Source organism: Podarcis bocagei, assembly GCF_964188305.1.
Source record: "Podarcis bocagei genome assembly, chromosome: 17".
Classification (NCBI taxonomy): Eukaryota; Metazoa; Chordata; class Lepidosauria; order Squamata; family Lacertidae; genus Podarcis; species Podarcis bocagei.
The window spans coordinates 15091840-15114321 of record NC_138143.1 but is presented as its reverse complement, the minus strand read 5'-3'; the positions used below and the strand labels follow the sequence as shown (position 1 = coordinate 15114321).

The 22482-nt window shown below is 45.5% G+C and overlaps 2 protein-coding genes across 3 annotated transcripts in view; one reads left to right on the top strand and one right to left on the bottom strand.

Annotated features, from left to right (window-relative positions):
- FOCAD (focadhesin) overlaps nucleotides 1-3299 on the top strand; it is a 142374-nt gene extending 139075 nt beyond the window's left edge. For both annotated transcript variants that reach the window (XM_081176061.1, XM_081176062.1), the window contains exons 43-44: nucleotides 1855-1930; nucleotides 2852-3299. In XM_081176061.1, the coding sequence (XP_081032187.1) occupies nucleotides 1855-1930; nucleotides 2852-2925 (150 nt within the window). In that variant the 3' untranslated portion in view covers nucleotides 2926-3299. The remainder of the gene's footprint in view (nucleotides 1-1854; nucleotides 1931-2851) is intronic.
- A 1531-nt stretch (nucleotides 3300-4830) lies between these two features.
- HACD4 (3-hydroxyacyl-CoA dehydratase 4) overlaps nucleotides 4831-22482 on the bottom strand; it is a 29737-nt gene continuing 12085 nt past the window's right edge. Inside the window, exons 4-7 of the mRNA XM_081177036.1 lie at nucleotides 16324-16436; nucleotides 13597-13703; nucleotides 7687-7818; nucleotides 4831-5651 (exon numbers count right to left, since the gene is read on the bottom strand). Coding sequence (XP_081033162.1) covers nucleotides 5569-5651; nucleotides 7687-7818; nucleotides 13597-13703; nucleotides 16324-16436 — 435 coding nt within the window. The 3' untranslated portion in view covers nucleotides 4831-5568. The remainder of the gene's footprint in view (nucleotides 5652-7686; nucleotides 7819-13596; nucleotides 13704-16323; nucleotides 16437-22482) is intronic.

Genomic DNA, 22482 nt, shown 5'->3' with positions numbered 1-22482 from the left:
TGATGGTGAATTTGGGGTAGCTCAATGCAAAGATCCTGAGGATCCATGTGGATCCATGCTTTTTAACCACATTTTTGCACCATTGCAGCCCCAGGCAACAGTGGGTGTGTGATTTTTGGGGGGCAGGCTGCTATGTGATCTGATGGTGAATTTGGGGTGGCCCAATGCAAAGATCCTGAGGATCCATGTGGATCCATGCTTTTTAACCACATTTTTGCACCATTGCAGCCCCAGGCAACAGTGGGTGTGTGATTTTGGGGGGGGGCAGGCTGCTATGTGATCTGATGGTGAATTTGGGGTGGCCCAATGCAAAGATCCTGAGGATCCATGTGGATCCATGCTTTGTAACTACATTTTAAGTGGGGAGTGAAGGAAAAACACAGAAGGGACAAGAGAGCGTTGTGCAGAGAAGCAGCTGGCTAAGAAAGCAGGAGAGGGATTTTACGGGAGGGAGGAAAGAAAGGCAAAAGTTTCCACAAACCGAAGCCAGCTTTCTCTCTCCTCCTGCATGTTTTCTGGCTGCCTGCGAGGAGCACAGAGAGGAATTACTAGAAGGAAAGACCTCTGCTTTCCCCTCTGCTTGCCTGGAGGGGAGGGGATTTGCCTGCTCTTTGTTCCGTTTGAGCAAACACAGCAACGAAACAGAGAAGGGTGGGCAGTAAGACCCTGAGGCAGAATGCAGGAACGCTGCAACTTCCTCTTTTCAGGTTTCCCTCTCGGACACAACGCACGATTGATTTTTGCTGATTTTTGTTCCTGCGCTCCCCTAATCGGCTCCAGGGACCCCCCCCCCACATTCGCTCCATAACACGCACAGACATTTCCCCTTCCTTTTTAGAAGAAAAAATCTGCGTGTAATAGAGAGAAAAATACGGTAGTTAAAGCTATGGTTTTCCCAGTAGTGATGTATGGAAGTGAGAGCTGGACCATAAAGAAAGCTGATCACCGAACAATTAATGCTTTTGAATTCTGGTGCTGGAGGAGACTCTTGAGAGAGTCCCATGGACGCCAAGAAGATCAAACCTCTCCATTCTTAAGGAAATCAGCCCTGAGTGCTCACTGGAAGGACAGATCGTGAAGCTCCAATACTTTGGCCACTTCATGAGAAGAGAAGACTCCCTGGAAAAGACCCTGATGTTGGGAAAGATGGAGGGTACAAGGAGAAGGGGACGACAGAGGACGAGATGGTTGGATAGTGTTCTCGAAGCTACCAGCATGAGTTTGACCAAACTGCGGGAGGCAGTGGAAGACAGGAGTGCCTGGCGTCCTCTGGTCCAGGGGGTCACGAAGAGTCGGACACGACTAAACGTCTAAACAACAACATACTGAAGCACGTTTCTCTTTCCTCGCAATGTGATAAGCAGATCTCACTGGTGGCCCTCTGGACATGCTCTCTGGCACTTGTGTAGCTCACAAGCTCCACTGAACATTTGCAAGTTTTACCAGACTAGGACAAGGAAATGTGGTTAGTGTGCTAACTAGAGCTAAGCATTCTGTTTCCAGAAAGGCAAAAGTGTGAAGCCTAATAAGATGTATTATGAGATCATCACATCTATTTTGCATCATTCCCCAAAAGTGCTTTCCACTTTTCAGTGGAATGTGGAAAAGGTACATTCTGGTGTTGTTTCTCTCCCCATTGGTGCTTGCCCAAAGTAACTTTTTAAAATTTCAAAACAGCCATTGGGTTACCATTACACGTCTTTGCGTGAATTGTATAGTTTGGGCTTCCGATCAGAGCAGGTGTAAGCTTAACAGTAGTAATTTTTTTTCAACCTGAACTTACTCGCCAATGCTGATTTAAGGTATGGCAGTAAGTAAATCATACTAGCGTTTTAACTTTTGATTTCTTCCTAGTTCATTGACTGGCTATTTAACCTGATGGAGAGCTCAGACGAAGTACTATCCCAGTCTTCTAGGAATCTTTTGAAAGGTATTGTTGCATTTGTTGCATTTACAGCTTTTCAAATTGGATAAATATCAACATTACGTTTCAGAAGGAGGGTTACGCTGTTGACTTTTATAAATGTGCTTTGTTTAGTGATCAGTATTTGGGATGTAATTGCATGCTTCACTTAAATAGCAACTCACATCCCTTTCTCCCATATGTATTGATTCATCCATCAGCTTAGGTTAGAAAGGAAACTGTCTTAAAAGGAAATCTTGGCTTCAGTTTCAGTGGCAAGTTGGATGTAGTCTAGTCTAGCCCTTAGTTCCAATACCCACAGTACCTTGATTTGGGTCTTATGTAAAGAAGTATGTAGATGCTTAGGTTTTAGCACTGGCAATTGAACGCTTTTACGTTTTCCTCCTTCTTGTCAGCGTTCAACCTTGCCGCTGCTGCACATTGATCTGTTTAACAAATTGCACAGAGAGTCTGAATGAAATAGTTTGGGGGGATGTTTTCACACATACACACAAACACACCCCAGCACTGTTCAACGTATACATAAATGACAATGTCCAGTGTCTAACAACCCCAGAGTATCATGCCCCTAAACTGGCCACAAAACCCATCTCCGTTCTACTATATGCAGATGTATATGCAGGTGTCCCTAACAAAAGTAGGCCTAAGAAGACTGATCAGAGCATTTTCAGGCTATTGCCAGAGAGAAGAGCTGGCAGTGAAGTACAAGAAAAACAAAGTCATGGTTTTCTCAAGAAATTATAGGCCCCACAGTTGGCGTATGGACAACCAATCGAACAGGTCAAATCGAACAGGTCAAAGTTTTCAAATATCTTCGCCTTTTTTTCATTTCATTTCACACACACACCAGCATATCCTTAAAAACATAATTGTGGAGGAGCAATTGCGGGGTTGACTAATTGCTGTGAATGTTCCTTATTTTTTCAGCATCTCTGCTGGCTCTGCGGTCTCTCCCAGAGTTCAGGAAGAAGGCAGTATGGACAAAGGCTTATGGCTGGTAGCCTCCTGATGTCGTCTTTGCATGTGGAGCTGTTGTTGAGACACGAGGTGCCCAAGAGGTGTTTTGTGGTTACACTAAGATGTGTTGCGTGCTTTCCGTTCCAGAAAGATTGTATCCGGATAGAAAGTTTTGACAGTGCAACAAAAGCTTCGTGATACATTTGGGCGAGAATTGTCTGTTCCAGAGAGATGGTTTCCGTTACAGAAAGAGTAGACCGTGCAACCCGGTATCGTGATGTATTGGATGAAAATGTCTACAGCTTTGTGATAGAACTTTAAAAAGTTGCCTGGAAATCTTGCCTGTTTGGAATCCATGTCAGAAAATATGCTATAGGGTATTTAATAAATGCAAAGAGTTTGAATCCAAGGAAAATAACTAGTTCTGTGCACTCATTTACTCAAGACTTTGTATGTATTATTCAAATGGTAGACCCCATCCGCTGTGAAACAGCTGGAAAATGGGACTCATTGGGGTTCTGCTGTTGAAGGGTAATGAGTAAAGCCTTTGGGCACTCTTAAAGTAGCACGTTGGATCCAGGCTCATACAGTGGTACCTCCATTTGCGGACGGGATCCGTTCCAGAGCTCCGGTCGGATCCCGAGGTTTTCGCAATCGGAGGGACCGTTTCTGCGCACAGCATGGTAGAGCGCTTCTGCGCATGCGCGCAGGGCAAAACATTTCTGGGTTTGCCGCTTTCGCAACCCAAAGTTTACGTTACCCGAGGGTAACGTAAGCCGAGGTGCTACAATATATGCCTGTGTATGGATTATAGCATGTGTTGGTTGGCACCCTTCTGTTTAGGAGACAATGGAGTGTGCCTTTAGGGCTGAAGTCAAACTGCTGGAAGGTTACAGCACCTGCTGTGGATGGAGAGACTGATAAGGGAGACACATTGGGGGTTTTGGTTGGGGGGGTATCTGAACATATGGGAAAAGAGAGTATCAAAAGAGAATGGACCACTAAATCTAGAGGCCTGCCAGGCACACAGCAGAATGGAAGATGTGGAGAAGTTTACATTTTCTCCAGCCTGATTTTATTTATGAGGCTCCCATGGACTGTAGGATTAACAGTGTTTAATCAGCTCAAGTATTATCTTTTGCCCTTTTCCCAATCTTTACCTTTGACTTTTACACCACTTTGCACCCCCTGGAGCAGTTTTTAAGGGGTTCAGAGGGGAAAAGCAGAAATTTTATGGACTAGTGAGAGTTTGTTGTGCAAGTGGAACAGCAGGCATTAGATACAAGCCATGCGGTATTATAGGTGAAATGCAAAGTCTGAATTTCCCCTGTAATATCACATGGTTTGTATCTAATGTTACTGTTCCACTTCTACAACAGACTTATACATCTCCAACAAAAGTACTACCCTTCTCTCCCCCCCCCCTTAAAAACTGCTCCAGGAGGTTGTAGGGCCCTCTGGAACAGATTTTGGGACCACACAGGGGGAGAAGATGAATTGGACATTCTCACAGTGGAAGCAGAAGTCCTCTTGCACAAGTGACACTCCATCCATACAGCACTATGGAACATCAATACAGTGGTGCCCCGCAAGACGAATGCCTCGCAAGACGGAAAACTCGCTAGATGAAAGAGTTTTCCGTTTTGGAGGTGTTTCGCAAAACGAATCTCCTATGGGCTTGCTTCGCAAGACGAAAATGTCTTGCAAGTTCCTGCGGGTTTTTTTCCCTCCCCCCCCCTTTTTCTAAGCCGCTAAGCCGCTTAGCAGCTGATCCGATAAGCCGCTAAAAGCCGCTAATAGCGCTAATCCGCTAATCCGTCAATGGGCTTGCTTCGCAAGACAAAAAAACCGCTAGACGAAGAGAATCACAGAACGGATTCTTTTCGTCTTGCGAGGCACCACTGTATTCTCTTGGTTTTAGATATACTCGCTGCTCCATTTTGCATATATATAATTACAAATCTTTAAACTTCTAGGTTTCATTACATAAATGTGTCGAAAGAGACAAAGATATCCTTTTTTTACATTTAAACAAAAAATATGTTTCCAGTGGCTAGAGGTTCATGAATGATTTAACCAGAAATTCCAATTATGTGGTAAAAGTTAAGACAAACATTCCAAATCTTAAACATTTGCACCAATATATTTTGCCTGTGTTGGCTTTGAGGCAGTTTCCACTAGGATGGTAATCCAAGTCTGGCTCTTATCTTCACAAATCGGCGACTCATATTATGCAATGTTTCTCCATTTGGGGGAGGGCGTAGAAATATTTGTGTACATCAATAACTAGTGTGTTGGGCAGAGAAGGCTAGGCTTAGTGTCCTCCTCCCTGCTACTGGGCCAGGCTTCAGAACACAGCATCCCTGCGCAGTGGCTGGGCTACTGGTGATTTTTGCTCTGGGCCCCTTTTAAGGTCCCCACCTTGAGGGCAAACCCTCAGAATCCGCTCTATCGCAGCTGAGTGTTCTGTGGCTCCATTTCCCCCACAATCCCAGTCCCAAAATGTGCTTTAAAAATCACAATTCTGCACCAGATTTAGGGTTCTGCTGCTCACACAAACACTTCTCACGCCATGTGTGTCATGGGATCTAGGTATCGAGAGCGTTTGTTGCCGTCTTTAAACCAAAGTTATCCAAATTACTGTCTCATGGTACTGTCTCGTCTTCACTCCTTAAGGAAAAGGTAAGCTAGCTTCTTTTGGCCTTGATGGTCCAGCTTCCCAGTTGAGCCTTCCGTTCCATGTAGAGGCATCGGACAATGAGGTACGCACCTAAATTCAAACCAGAACAGGCTCTGAGTGCAAGAAGGTAGAAACCAATATGGAGAATGCAATGGCATCTTGTTCTTATGAAGCCCATTCAGGTCCCTCTATGATACAATAATCTTTATTGTCATTTTCCCATACAGAACAACAAAATTGAAGAAATCTGCATCAGACATTCAAAAGCCAACAAGCCTGCTATCCCAGCTACTCCAGCCTGGTTAACCCCCTAAAAACTCTGATACCCCATAATTGAATTCAGTATACTCCCATAGAGACTACCTTAAAAGGTAAAGGGACCCCTGACCGTTAGGTCCAGTTGCGGACGACTCTGGGGTTGTGGCGCTCATCTCGCTTTATTGGCCGAGGGAGCCGGCGTACAGCTTCTGGGTCATGTGGCCAGCATGACTAAGCTGCTTCTGGGGAACCAGAGCAGTGCACGGAAACACCGTTTACCTTCCCGCCAGAGCGGTACCTATTTATCTACTTGCACTTTGATGTGCTTTTGAACTGCTAGGTTGGCAGGAGCAGGGACCAAGCAACAGGAGCTCACCTCGTTGCGGGGATTCGAACTGCTGACCTTCTGATTGGCAAGTCTTAGGCCTTGTGGTTTAACCCACAGTGCCACCCGCGTCCCAGCAGAGACTACCTTACACTGCATTTAAAACCAAAATCGCATTTGGATAGAAACTGTTTCTCAGGCGGCTAGTCCTAGTCTAGGGATCTTCCAAGCCCTTTCTCCCTCAAAACATTTGCTAGAGTTGTAGTTATATTGTGAACATCCCTGAGACCTGCGGGCATAGGGTGGTATACAAACTTAATACATTTAATAAATAATAGTAATGCAGTGGTACCTTGGTTCTCGAACTTAATCCATTCCGGGAGTCCGTTCAACTCCTAAAACCATTCGAAAACCAAGGCACGGCTTCCAATTGACTGCAGGAGCTTCCTGCACTCAATCGGAAGCCACGCCGGACATCCGGCTTCCCAAAAACGTTTGCAAACCGTAACACTTCCGGGTTTGGCGGCGTTCAGGAGCCGATTTGTTTGACAACTAAGCTGTTTGGAGACCAAGGTACAGTCATACCTCATGCTAACGTTTGCTTCAGGTTGAGCGTTTTCAGGTTGCGTCCCGCGGCGACCCGGAAGTAAGGGAACGGGTTACTTCTGGGTTTCGCCGCTCACGCATGCACAGATGCGCAAAATGACATCATGCACAGAAGCTGTGAATCGCAACCCGCACACGCACATACGCGGGTTGCGTTCTGTTCAGGTTGCGAATGGGCCTCCGGAACGGATCCCGTTCGCAACCAGAGATACCACTGTACCACTGTAATAATAATAAGAGATGCCCAGATATGGTTGTGACATTATGTAGCCCCAGTTCTTCACTTGTGGAAGACTGTACAGTGGTACCTCAGGTTAAGTACTTGATTAGTTCTGGAGGTCCGTACTTAACCTGAAACTGTTCTTAACCTGAAGCACCACTTTAGCTAATGGGGCCTCCTGCTGCTGCCACACTGCCAGAGCACAATTTCTGTTCTCATCCTGAAGCAAAGTTCTTAACCTGAAGCACTATTTCTGGGTTAGCAGAGTATGTAACCTGAAGTGTATGTAACCTGAAGCGTATGTAACCTGAAGCGTATGTAACCCGAGGTACCACTGTATTCTTTTGGTTCTTTTGAGCGGCACTTGCTTCTTTCGCCCCATGGAGCCTCGCCATTGTCCTGCGGCCGTCGCCACTCCCTCCCGGCCGTCGCAGAGCATCACGGGCACTGCCAACCATGCGGTTTGAATTGACCAATCAGGTGGTGTGGGGGGGCATAGCTAGGGGGAGTGGACCTGAGGGATGCAGTCTTCCCTCAGGTCCACTCCCAAACAAGAAAAGCGGGCTGCTCTCAGCAGCAAAGTTGGCTCAAGAAATAAAAGAGGGATATATACAAACAGCTCCTAATTCAGTCCCTACTGAGAGACTTGGGCTACAATACCCGAGGCTTGCCAAACTCAGTTTTTTTGTGTGTTTGCCAAGAAACTAAAAACTTACCTCCAAACAACATCGCCATGTATATTTTTAGTACATAGGGAAAGTAGACGGGTATATCGAATGGTAAGGGCAGCTGGGTTGAGTAAGTGCCGTAGGTTTCAAAGTGAGGTAGCGATTCATATATGGCAAACTCTGGAGAGGGGGAGGGGAAATAGATAAAAAAATGATTTAGTGGCTTGTAAGTGAAAAATCCCCCTTCATGGATCACTGCCTTGCCGTGGCGAAGGGGCTTGAAGAACTCAGAGAAGCTATGAACTATGCCGAGCAGGGCACCCAAGATGAACAGGTCATAGTGGAGAGTTTTGACCAAACGTGATCCACCTGGAGTAGGAACCGGCAAGCCACTCCAGTATCCCTGCCAAGAAAACTCCATGGACAAAGACAACAGGCATATAAAAGTTATGACGCTGGAAGATGAGCCCCTCAGGTCGGAAGGTGTCCAACATGCTACTGGGGAAGAGCGGAGGACAAGTACAAGTAGATCCAGAGCTGATGAAGCGGCTGGGCCAAAGCCGAAAGGACGCTCAGTTGCGGATATGCATGGAAGCGAAAGGAAAGTCCAATGCTGTAAAGAAAAATATTGCATAGGAACCTGGAATGTAAGAACCATGAACCTGGGTAAGTTGGATGTGGTCAAAAATGAGATGGCGAGAATAAATATTGACATCCTGGGCATCAGTGAGCTAAAATGGACAGGAATGGGCGAATTCAGTTCGGATGACTATCATATCTACTACTGTGGGCAAGAAACCCGTAAAAGAAATGGAGTGGCCCTCATAGTCAACAAAAGAGTGGCGAAAGCTGTACTGGGATGCAGTCTCAAAAATGATAGAATGATCTCGATACGAATCCAAGGCAGACCTTTTAACATCACAGTAATTCAAGTTTATGCACCAACTACTGGTGCTGAAGAAACTGAAATTGACCAATTCTATGAAGAATTACAAGACCTTATAGAAGTGACACCAAAGAAGGATGTTCTGCTCATTATAGGGGATTGGAATGCTAAAGTAGGGAATCAAGAGATAAAAGGAACAACTGGCAAGTTTGGCCTTGGAGATCAAAACGAAGCAGGGCAAAGGCTAATAGAGTTCTGCCAAGAGAACAAGCTGGTCATCACAAACACGCTTTTCCAACAACACAAGAGACGACTCTACACATGGACATCCCCAGATGGGCAACATCGAAATCAGATTGATTATATTCTCTGCAGCCAAAGATGGAGAAGCTCTATACAGTCAGCAAAAACAAGACCTGGAGCTGACTGTGGCTCAGATCATCAGCTTCTTATAGCAAAATTCAAGCTTAAACTGAAGAAAGTAGGAAAAACCACTGGACAGGTAAGATACAATCTAAACCAAACCCCTTATGAATACACAGTGGAAGTGAGGAACAGGTTTAAGGATTTAGATTTGCTGGACAGAGTGCCTGAAGAACTATGGGTGGAGGCTCGCAACATTATACAGGAGGCAGCAACTAAAACCATCCCAATGAAAAAGAAATGCAAGAAAGCAAAGTGGCTGTCCAACGAGGCCTTACAAATAGCGGGGGAGAGAAGGCAAGCAAAATGCGAGGGAGATAATGAAAGATACAAGAAATTGAATGCAGATTTCCAAAGAATAGCAAGGAGAGACAAGAAGGCCTTCTTAAACGAGCAATGCAAAGAAATAGAGGAAAGCAACAGAATGGGAAGAACCAGAGATCTGTTCAAGAAAATCGGAAATATGAAAGGAACTTTTCGTACAAAGATTACCATAATAAAGGACAAAAGTGGTAAAGACCTAACTGAAGCAGAAGACATCAATAAGAGGTGGCAAGAATACACAGAGGAATTATACCAGAAAGATATGGATGTCTCGTACACCCCAGGTAGTGTGGTTGCTGACCTTGAGCCAGACATCCTGGAGAGTGAAGTCAAATGGGCCTTAGAAAGCACTGCAAATAACAAGGCCAGTGGAAGTGATGGTATTCCAGCTGAACTGTTTAAAATTTTAAAAGATGATGCTGTTAAGGTGCTACACTCAATATGCCAGCAAGTTTGGAAAACTCAGCAGTGGCCAGAGGATTGGAGAAGATCAGTCTACATCCCAATCCCAAAGAAAGGCAGTGCCAAAGAATGCTCCAACTACCGCACAATTGCACTCATTTCGCACGCTAGCAAGGTTATGCTTAAAATTCTACAAGGAAGGCTCAAGCAGTATGTGGACCGAGAACTCCCAGAAGTGCAAGCTGGATTTAGAAGAGGCAGAGGAACCAGAGACCAAATTGCAAACATGCGCTGGATTATGGAGAAAGCTAGAGAGTTCCAGAAAGACATCTACTTCTGCTTCATTGACTATGCAAAAGCCTTTGACTGTGTTGACCACAGCAAACTATGGCAAGTTCCAGCGGCGTAGCGTGAGTTGTCAGCACCCGGGGCAACGCAAGTAATTTGCGCCCCCTAACCCGGGGCAAGGCAAGTAATTTGCGCCCCCCAACCCCTAACCTGCGAGTTGCCGCTGGCGCTGCCGCGCAAACAACGCTGCTTGCCCGGAGGAGGATGGAGGCAGAAGCAGCCGCCGCCTGTGGCTGGGCCGAGGGGATGGCGGCGGCGGCAGGGTGCAGAGGCTGCCCGTGCCTGGCCAGGCGTCGGTGGCGGCGTCGGCGCTGCTGCAGCGGCTGCTCCTCCTGCGAGCAGTGAGCGGAGCGCAGCCACAGCGACGGCGGGGGGTGCGCGCGCTAGGGCGCAAGGCTGGCGGCGGCGGCGGGGAGCCCGGCGGAGGAAGGAACTTGTCCCTTCCCTCTGGACTCGCGCCCCCCCAGATGTTGCGCCCGGTGCGGTCGGCACCCCTGGCACCCCCCACGCTATGCCACTGGCAAGTTCTTAAAGAAATGGGAGTGTCTGATCACCTCATCTGTCTCCTGAGAAATCTCTATGTGGGACAAGAAGCTACAGTTAGAACTGGATATGGAACAAGTGATTGGTTCCAAATTGGGAAAGGAGTACGGCAAGGCTGTATATTGTCTCCCTGCTTATTTAACTTATATGCAGAATTCATCATGCGAAAGGCTGGGCTGGATGAATACCAAGCCGGAATTAAGATTGCCGGAAGAAATATCAACAACCTCAGATATGCAGATGACACAACCTTGATGGCAGAAAGTGAAGAGGAATTAAAGAACCTTTTAATGAGGGTGAAAGAGGAGAGCGCAAAATATGGTCTGAAGCTCAACATCAAAAAAACGAAGATCATGGCCACTGGGCCCATCACCTCCTGGCAAATAGAAGGGGAAGAAATGGAGGCAGTGAGAGATTTTACCTTCTTGGGCTCCATGATCAGTGCAGATGGTGACAGCAGTCACGAAATTAAAAGACGCCTGATCCTTGGGAGAAAGGTGATGGCAAACCTAGACAACATCTTAAAAAGCAGAGACATCACCTTGCCAACAAAGGTCCGTATAGTAAAAGCCATGGTTTTCCCAGTAGTGATGTATGGAAGTGAGAGCTGGACCATAAAGAAGGCTGATCGCTGAAGAATTGATGCTTTTGAATTATGGTGCTGGAGGAGACTCTTGAGAGTCCCATGGACTGCAAGAAGATCAAACCTCTCCATTCTGAAGGAAATCAGCCCTGAGCGCTCACTGGAAGGACAGATCGTGAAGCTGAGGCTCCAATACTTTGGCCACCTCATGAGAAGAGAAGACTCCCTTGAAAAGACCCTGATGTTGGGAAAGATGGAGGGCACAAGGAGAAGGGGACGACAGAGAATGAGATGGTTGGATGGTGTTCTTGAAGCTACCAGCATGAGTTTGATCAAACTGCGGGAGGCAGTGGAGGACAGAAGTGCCTGGCGTGCTCTGGTCCATGGGGTCACGAAGAGTCGGACATGACTAAACGACTAAACAACAACAACAACAAGTGAAAAATCTCCAAAATAGCAAAATGAAAGGTCTTAGGCCTTCCTTTATGATAAAAAGCTATAATGGATAACTTAATGCAACGTAAGACCATCTATAATTATCTGCTCCATGTCAAGCACAATGGACAGGCAGGTTTTCACGGCATATAAAAGTCAATTTTTAGCAGGGCAGATACTCTGTAATTTGGATGGAGTGTAATGTAGTCACCAGAAAGATTTAGTGCTTGAAATGAATAATAAATTATTATTATCATTATTATTATTAAATTTATATACTGCCCTATACCCGGAGGTCTAAGGGCGGGTCACATTAAAAGGATCACAGTATATAAAATAAAAACAATAACAATAACCCAATAATACACCCTCCCCAAAAGAGCCACATTTTAAAAGGGTACGGGATGTTGATCAGGTCAACCAAAGGCCTGGTTAAAAGAGGAATGTTTTTGCCTGGCACCTGAAGGTGTGCAATGAAGGCGCCAGGCAAACTTCCCTGGGGAGAGCATTCAACAGTCAGGGAGCCACTGCAGAGAAGGCCCTGCTCTCGTGTTGCCACCCTCTGGACCTCTCGATAGAGCCTTAATCTGCAGCTACGACAGCACAATAAATCAAAGCATCCATTCAGCCCAGGCTCCCTGAACTAGGAGCATAGCAAATCTACTGAGTCAGATCTTTGGTCTGCAGCTTTTTTGATCTCCAGGGTTTCAGGATGCTGGAGGTTGTAAGTGGGAGAGAGCAGATTTTTAAAGTCTTTTAAAACCCATTGGAAAGTTGGAGGAAAGTTGGTGATAGTTGGTAGGCAAAGAATGGCCCACAGTCCATGGTGTGCAGGGTTTCATGTTTGTCACAGATGTGCTCTGTGGAGAATTTGGATATTTGAAATTCTGCCAAGATTTTTTTATATAATTTTTTTATTCCATTTTCCATTTCCCCCAATATTACATCATAACAATTATTATTATTCACAATTTCAAAATTTCCCTATTCTCCCAGACTTCCTTCAACCTTCCTTCTCTGGTTTATTTCACCATAATATTATGCCTGCATATTGCCTTTCCCCCCTCCTTTTTTATATTTTAACTTATAAATTATATAACTTTTGCTAATTAACAGAGAGATGTCGAAATGAGGACAAAAAAATCCTTCAAGAAAGACTGGGAACCATTTTTGGCCTGCATGCAGAATCAATGCAAAGACTTGAACTCATTTGCAGGTTCTGAATAATCACAATTCTGTCAAGATCTTTTAATGTTTAGTACACAATTAACTATTCTGAATGAAGGATTGATGGTGTTCCGTCTCCTTGCAGCAGACTGTGTCTTTTCAGATATTGCCAAATTGCTGCTCCCATTTTCCCCAGCCATTGCTCATCCCAATTGGGGCTTGTGAACATTGGTTTGGAGACTGCATCACAAAGGATGAGAGCAAATTTTGGAGGATAGCTCTGTTGCAATTTGCATCTTGCATGTGCAGCATTGCAAAGTGAAATATACTCAGTCGAGTATGGATTTCATGCTCTTTATTCAGCTCATAGTGGTGAGGAGGAATGAAAGTCGCCTCAAAGTATCTGCTTTATATACATTATTTACAGAATGGGCTGCACGTGATTGGCTAATTCCGGAATTCTCCTGTAGGCCAATCAGATTGTGGATTCACTTCCATCTGGGGCCGGATTGGGTGGCTCCTGCAGATCAATCATACTGCTGCATTGTTCTAGGACCAATCAGACTGCTGCATTCTGAATCCTATTGTTCTAGGACCAATCAGACTGCTGCATTTTGGATCCTATTGTTCTAGGACCAATCAGACTGCTGCATTTTGGATCCTATTCAACTCAGTACATAACACAAAGGGTCTGCTTTAAATGTGTGTTGAATTGATTTTTTCCTCCACCTCTACTCAAAAGTAAGCCCCTTTGGATTCAATGGGCATTACTCCTGAGCAAGTATGCCTAGGGTGGTAGCCTTAGAAATCAGGCAGGCTTCTTCACATTCCCTCCCTCTGCCGTTACCTTCAGCCAAAACCGACAGAGGATACAAAGGAATCCATAGTGTATAATGGAGCCATGTCAATTCTCGAAAGTATGTTCCTGTTATTGCCAGCATACAGTAAGTATATCTAGAATAAAAAGCAGGTGAAAAGAGGGTGAGCCACGTTCTGATTTTTCACTGCTGAAGATGCTGAATAGCTGAGTCTCCTTTTAGTAACCAAACAATTAAACCGCTGTGTTGCAAACAATTATCAGTAATATCCAAGGCAACACAATGACCAAGTACAACAATGCGATGTCAATATGAGCTCTTTATATAATCTATACAGAACATTGAACGGTATGAAATACATGAAATATGCACTCTCTGCAAAACCAAATAAACAGAAATCTTACAAATCTCTGAAAGTCACAAAATATGCACTCTTGATGGATTCTCTTGAAAACATAGAACCATACTTCTGTTTATTTGGGTCTATGTTTTCAAGGGGACGCGGGTGGTGCTGTGGGTTAAACCACAGAGCCTAGGACTTGCTGATCAGAAGGTCAGTGGTTGGAATCCTGTGACGGGGTGAGCTCCCATTGCTCGGTTCCTGCTCCTGCCAACCTAGCAGTACGAAAGCACGTCAAAGTGCAAGTAGATAAATAGGTACCGCTGCAGCAGGAAGGTAAACGGCGTTTCTGTGCGCTGCTCTGGTTCGCCAGAAGTGGCTTAGTCATGCTGGCCACATGACCCAGAAGCTGTACACTGGCTCCCTCGGCCAATAAAGTGAGATGAGCGACGCAACCCCAGAGTCGGTCACTAACGGTCAGGGGTCCCTTTACCTTTACTATGTTTTCAAGAGAATCCATCAAGAGTGCATATTTTGTGACTTTCAGAGATTTATAAGAAGCCTCCTTTTAAGCAGCAACTTGACTGCTGAGATAGCTCAGTTGGTGGAAGTTCAAAGGTGTCATTTCACCAATCCTGATCCCCAAAATGTGAGGAAGATAAGAAGCCAAAGAACAAGGGGAGCCATTGTTGTGGTGCCTTCGAGATGTTACTGGACTCTATCGCCACAGCCAGTGTTTATTGGGACTTCACAGAGACCCAGTGTTGCTCTTTTGTATTTCTGCTTTGTTTGCAAGCTAAATCACACAACCCCAACCCAACCTGCATGGGGGTAAGCCCCACTGGGTTCAATAAGACTTACGTCTGAGTGAGACTGCGCAGTTAGCCATCTGAAAACTCCTTACATTAATTTTTTTCAAAAAAATTTAACAAATAAACAATTCTACAACATTTCAAATTTGACAATTAGTCATTCCACCTACGACTTCCCCTCCCTCCCTGATTCCCTCAAAAATTCAATTCACACTGCATATTATTCTATACCTTCACCTTATCACAAAAGAAAAACAAAAAGTTCACCCCCAGTGCTGTTCTTACTCAAATCCTATTTGTGTTTTAACATATTTACATTGAGTTTTTACGTCCCCTACAAACATTTTCCAATCTCCTTTAAAATCAGTCTCTTTCTGATCTCTAATTTTACACGTCAAACTTGCAGATGCTACATATTCTGTCCATTTCAGCTGCCATTAAATGACCCACGAACTCTGGGGCTTCTGAAATGATCTTGTCCTCTCTCCCAGTAGGAAATAGACAGACAGGCAATGTCTAAACTTGATTGTCCACATAAAAGATAACCACTCAAATCTCTAAGGGCGGCTGTGTTTGGAAGGCGAGAGCACCCACCTCTTTTTTCAAGAGTTCTATGTTGCTTGGATTTACTAGGTAGTTGACTTTGTTTCCCTTTGCTTGCTTTATCTCTGTTGCCTCAGGTAAATAGCAGGAACCTTGAAAAACCAGTTTGCTCACATTTTTTGCTCTTCCGACAGAACTGTGCCCCCTTCTCTCGGTGCAGCCTAAAGCTGTGGCCTTCAGCTTTATCAGACCTGGGACCCACCTTTATTCCAAACAGGAATATGCAGACCAATTTCTTAGGCTTCTTACCATATATACACGTATGGTGATAAAGTTGCTCTTGCAACCTGCCTTAGATCAGGCCGCGATCTGGTTGGGGGACCCAAGGTAAAGGTAAAGGGACCCCTGACCATTAGGTCCAGTCGTGGCTGACTCTGGGGTTGCAGCGCTCATCTCACTTTATTGGCCGAAGGAGCCGGCGTACAGCTTCCAGGTCATGTGGCCAGCATGACTAAGCTGTTTCTGGCGAACCAGAGCAGCGCACAGAAACACCGTTTACCTTCCCACCAGAGTGGTACCTATTTATCTACTTGTACTTTGATGTGCTTTCGAACTGCTAGGTTGGCAGGAGCAGGGACCGAGCAACAGGAGCTCACCCCATCGCGGGGATTCGAACCACCGACCTTCTGATTGGCAAGTTCTAGGCTCTGTGGTATAACCCACAGCGCCACCTGTGTCCCTTGGGGGACCCAAGCAATGGCCCAAAGCAACCAATTTAATCCACACAGTTTCTGTGTATCTCTCTGTTTCTAAAAATCTAGGAAAATACACAATTTGTAGACTGCAGCTAGCAACAAGGCCAAAGCGATAAGTAATGCCGGGAGTAAGTGAGGGAGTGCCCACGCTTTGTCCTTTTTCTAGTCTTCCTAGGATTTGCTTTTGCAGGAGAAGCAGACCAGATAATGAAACTTAATTGCCTGCGGAATGTAGATATGGAAGGCCGAAAGAAAAACCATTTGGTTTACTTTGGAGTGACGTGCATGTCTGTGTTAAGTTCTTACCTGACCACATCAAGGAAACTCCAGAGGAAGAATAAGATGCACACAACACATTTTCCTTGAATTTCTTCTTGACTGACAATCACAACAAATAAGATGATGATTCTTTCTGCGATCTGGAAATGCGGGAAGAGCAGAGGATAAGGTGATGGATTGGGTTCTGCTTCAGCAGCTGTAGCCTCTGGTTTGTGTGATGGGGAAGGTACGTGTGAGATTCTGGGTGCTTCCGGACGGCTGGTATTTTGGGATGGGATTCAACCACATACTGGAGAAACCCATTTCCTTGAGAGATTCAACTTTTTGCGACAGGGACGAGGGCAGCAAAATGCCCTGGAAAGTGTGAGTTGACACTTGGCTCAACACGACACCATCTAACCTCCCCACAAACAAATCAGGAGAAATAGCTCATTAAATAGCACCATCTAATCTCCCTGCAAATAAAAATCAGGTTGAATGCTCAATAAACAGGTCATCTAGAAGCAGTCTGTTTTAAATGAAGGAGGAAAACAGCTCGCATGGCAGCAGCCGTGTTGCAGAAAGAATCAAGGCGATAGAAGCATTTCGTACAGATGCCCACACAGAGACAGTCACACATTCTGTGTTTTACGGCTGCGTTCTGTGGTCCTGCCTCTCCTACCTTATTTGCCACCCAGTATTTTATGCAAAAGCCTCTCTTTGTAACCACCTCTTTCCATATCAACCTTCCCAAACCCTGAGGTCATCTTCTGAGGTCTTTCTTTGTGTGCCTTTTCCATGTGAGGTCTGGAGGGTGGCAACTCGAGAGCGGGGCCTTCTCTGCAGTGGCTCCCTGTCTGTGGAATGCTCTCCCCAGGGACGTTTGCCTGGCGCCTTGATTACACATCTTTAGGCGCCAGGCAAAAATGTTCCTTTTTAACCAGGCCTTTGGTTGATTTGATTGACATCCTATGCCCTTTTAAAATGTTTTTTGGGGGGTGCCTATTGGGTTGTTGTTTTTTTTATTATTATTAGGTATCTTGTGGTTTTATATCTTGATTTTATTCTGTGAACCGCCTTGAGACCCCCATGTATAGGGTGGTATATAAATTCAATCATCATCATCATCAACAAGAAGAACTGTTGCCCTTAGTCACTGGATTTGCATGCTCAGCAGACTCTTGCAATACCGTTGGAATTAATTATATTTTGCATCCTTATATACCGCTTATTACCAAAACAGTCCATATGCAGGGTAGAAGAAATAGCCAGAATACCTCCCCCCTGCCGGCAACATATAAATCTATATGATGGAGCTAAAAGAATGTGCTGCCAGATAAAACAATACCCCCCCCCAAAAAGAAAAAAATAAACATAGCAGCATGCTTCAAAAATGTCCAGGGAAATGATTCATCAGCCTGGCCACCCGGTACTTGCAAGGTGGGAGGAGGACTGGAGAGAGGTCGTCATCTGCTGCCATCTGGACCCCATCCCCTGCCAACTGCAATGACTTCTACCCTCCACCCCCTGAATAAAAGCACTATCTGCTTCCTCTTGCATAGGCACATCCTGATTCACGACATGCAACACTTACCTGACAACATGTGCACATCACACCTCATTTGGCCTGTCCTCTACTCCAGATCTATTCCCAGTTTTCCCATTCAAATCATTTCCACTATGCAAAGACCAACCCTGCGCTGCCCATTACTCATCCAATGTGGCCTGTTCCTCTCTGCGCCGACACTTCTCATGTGCCTGCAATACTTGCAATGCACCATCTACCCAATCTCTCTGATGTTTTCCTCTGAAACACCAAACCAATTGCTGTGTCTGCCCTGCTAACATGTGCCAGGTAACACACACACAAACCACCCAGTAACCTGGCTCTTGCCGAGGTTGCTTTCTTCCACCCAAGATTCTCAGCCAACTGAATTAGGGCCTAGCTACATATGATGTAGCTACATATGATGTAGGGAGGTGGGTGGCGCTGTGGGTTAAACCACAGAGTCTAGGATTTGCCAATCAGAAGGTCGGCGGTTCGAATCCCCGCGACGGGGTGAGCTCCCATTGCTTGGTCCCTGCTCCTGCCAACCTAGCAGTTTGAAAGCACACCAGTGCAAGTAGATAAATAGGTACCACTCCGGCGGGAAGGTAAACGGCATTTCCATGCGCTGCTCTGGTTCGCCAGAAGCAGCTTAGTCATGCTGGCCACATGACCCGGAAGCTGTACGCCGGCTCCCTCGGCCAGTAAAGCGAGATGAGCGCCACAACCCCAGAGTCGGCCACGACTGGACCTAATGGTCAGGGGTCCCTTTAACTTTACCTTTACATATGATGTTAATTTGATGAATGAAATGGATGCATTTCATTTATAAATTGCAGGTACAATCAGGTGGGGTTCAGAATCAGGACCAAGGCATGTGAAAGGAGGGTTGAAGATCTTTCTTGTTCCAGGCATCATTCTGAAGCTCCTATATTAGCCCTGAGCAGAAAGGTCCCATCAGCTTTGGGGGGGGGGGTCTTGCTATTTCCCCCCTCCCTCACACAAAAAAGGAAGTTGTGTATCTTCCAGCACTTTTGCTATTTCAGATCCTCTAGTATTCAGCTGTAATTTTAGTAAACCACACTGGCCATAACCACAAAACTATTAGATATACTAAAATGAAAAAATAAATGGATATGTCAGGTTATCATTTTTTTGCTGGAAGGCAGGATTTCCTTTGTCAAATGACTTTGCTAGATGGAAAGAAATGCAGACCACTTCCTGAAGATAAAAAGGTTCTGGTCACGGAAAACTGATCAGCTTCTTAGCTTGCAGGACTTTCTGTAAACTTTCAACACATTAACAGCTGCCTGAAAGCAGGTGGGGACAGAGAGTGTGGTTGCAGCTGAAGAAAGTAGGCTTGAAACATGCATTTGGAGAACCCGCATTTCCCCTGAGATATGACCCTGGAGGAGTCTCCTCAAAAAACCGCATAGTCTCAGCTTCACCTTCCTCATGAGGAGAAAATGAAGCAAGGCTTAATTGCAACTTGACAGTGATGTGTGCTGGGCTGAGCTATATATGGCCGCCGAGAACATATAACACTGGTCCTGAAAGACCTTCATTGGCTCCCAGTACGTTTCCGAGCACAATTCAAAGAGTTGGTGCTGACGTTTAAAGCCCTAAATGGCCTTGGTCTAGTAGACCTGAAGGAGCGTTTCCACCCCCATCGTTCTGCCCGTACACTGGGGTCCAGCGCCGAGGGCCTTCTGGCGGTTCCCTCACTGCAAGAAGGGAGGTTACAGAGAACCAGGCAAAGCGCCTCCTCAGTGGTGGCGCCCGCCTTGTGGAACGCCCTCCCATCAGATGTCAAGGAAATAAACAATTATCTGACTTTTAGAAGACATCTAAAAGTTCTATGTTTTCAAGGGGACGTGGGTGGCGCTGTGGGTTAAACCACAGAGCCTAGGACTTGCTGATCAGAAGGTCGGCTGTTCGAATCCCCGCCACGGGGTGAGCTGCCGTTGCTCGGTCCCTGCTCTTGCCAACCTAGCAGTTCAAAAGCACGTCAAAGTGCAAGTAGATAAATAGGTACCGCTCTGGCGGGAAGGTAAACGGCGTTTCCGTGCGCTGCTCTGGTTCGCCAGAAGCGGCTTAGTCATGCTGGCCACATGACCCGGAAGCTGTATACTGGCTCCCTCGGCCAATAAAGCGAGATGAGCGCCGCAACCCCAGAGTTGGTCACGACTGGACCTAATGGTCAGGGGTCCCTTTACCTTTACCTTTGGGTTTTGAATGTTTTATGTAGATTTTTCAATTTCGTTGTTCTGTATGGGACAATGACAAGAAAGATTATCGTATCGTATCGTATCGTATCGAAGAGGGAACAAGCTTATTTTCTCCTGCTCTGGAGGGTAGGACTCGTACCAATGACTTCAAGATACAAGAAAAGAGATTCTGACTAAACATCAGGAAAAAACTTTCTGACAGTAAGAGCCGTTTGACAGTGGAACAGTCTCCCACTGGAGGTGGCGGGGTCTTCTTCCCTGGAGGTTTCTAAGCAGAGGTTGTATGGCCATCTGTTAGGGATGCTTTAGCTGAGATTCCTGCATTGGACTAGATGACCCTTGGGGTCCCTTCTAATTCTATGATTCTATGTGCTTTGAAAACACACATCATACCCTTTGCTATGTTGTGGTTAGAGTGGCGAAAGAATTGGGGGCATGAGGTCCCAGATAGCCAAGATCTTTCCTCCTCACTCCATATTCTGATTTATGGTTTGGGCCTGTAGAAATTACAGGCTGAAATAAAATTAATAATAATAATAATAATAATAATAATAATAATAATAATAATAATAATAATAATAATTTATACCCCACCCTCCCCAGCCAAGACCAGGCTCAGGGCGGCTAACACCAGATATAAATACAATTGATTAAAATACAACTTAAAAGCAAGATTAAAATACAACAGCCTCATTTCAGTAGAAACTCAAATCAAAAACTTTTTGGGGATGAAAACGTTAAATCTTCACCAAGGCCAACTATCCAGACTGGTCCTACGTAGGCCAGAAAAAAGCCAGGGAAGTCCCCAAATAGAAGTTCCATTACAGAAGGAGAAAGGAAAGAGGGGAAGGGAATCAAGTTGATTCCAAGCCAAAGGCCAGGCGGAACAACTCTGTCTTACAGAAATGAGGTGCAAGATGAGTCCTGAGAGCAAAACTCTCAACCAATAGGGCTGTGTACACATTTCCACTTACTCTTGCTCCAGCACACTCCCACCAGCCTGTTTGGCATTTGCGTACACATGGCTTTACCAGCAATGCAGAGCTATCCTGTAGTTCCAATTCAAAAGGAAAACCTACGCCATGTTGACTCTGCAGTTAAGCAGAGATGTATAAAGCTGAGACAGCCATTGCACATCCATGGATGACAGCTTCATGAATAGGAGCTTTTTGGGGTGGAGGGTTGCAGGAGTGCAGAAAACAAAAAGGCATTCCTGCCATTTGTTTGGTGTGTACATAAACCTGTAAATGCAACTTAAAACACAGCAGGGGAAAAGAACCTCACTGCATTTTAGGATGCAAATGTTCACATAGCCCAGAACAAAGAGATTTTTGCTTAAGTAATGAAAGGATGTGGTCTCTAAAGTTCTCCTCCGCTTTACTCTTGGGTCAAAAATAAATTTAAGTCCGAAAGCCCGTGCCCTCGCTTCCGAAAGCAGAAATTGAAAGCCTGTGCAGTCATTTTACAAAATGTAAACAAGGAGGTTTTATTTTTCATTCGTGCTCTGTGGAATTTCCTCCTCTCCCCACTCCCTCTAACTTGACAGCAGCTCAGTTTCTGTGAAATAACACAAGTTAAATCCATAGAAGACCAAAAAAAGTGCATTGCCAAATCACAGCTTCTCTAGGAGATCACAGATGTGTGCGCCATGTTCTGCTCCAGACGGGAAAGAATTCTTTCCCTTGCTCCCCGAAGATGAAAAATTAAACCCAGACACAGTCTAATCCACAAATGACATTTTTTTTAAAAGGGGGTAAGATATAAACAAAGCAGTAAATGTATGACACACAGCCTTTCTTGTAGGGAGAGAAGGGGCCTTTCCGGAATCAGATAATGGAAAATCAAGACCAGCCCAATAAATTTTGGTGCCTGAGGCAGATAGTCCAAATAGTTCTTGGATGGCTTTAAAAGAGGATTAAACAAATTTGGGGAGAATCTGGCTATCAGTGACTGAAGTTCCACCTTCACTGTTGAAGGCAATGTGCGTCTGCATGCCATTTCCTAGAAATTACAAGTGGTGAGGATGCTGCTGCTTGTGAATTTCAAAGAATCATAGAGTTGGAAGGGACCATGGTAAAAGGTAAAGGACCCCTGGACGGTTTGGTCCAGTCAAAGGCGACTATGGGGTTGCGGCGCTCATCTTGCTTTCAGGCCAAGGGAGCCGGTGTTTGTCCACAGACCTCTTTCCAGGTCATGTGGCCAGCAGGACTAAACCGCTTCTGGCGCAACGGGACACCATGACGGAAACCAGAGCGCATGGAAACGCTGTTTACTTTCCTGCTGCAGCGGTATACCTATTTATCTACTTGCACTGGTGTGCTTTCGAACTGCTAGGTTGGCAGGAGCTGGAACAGAGCAACGGGAGCTCACCCTGTTGTGGGGATTCGAACTGCTGACCTTCTGATCAGCAAGCCCAAGAGGCTCAGTGGTTTA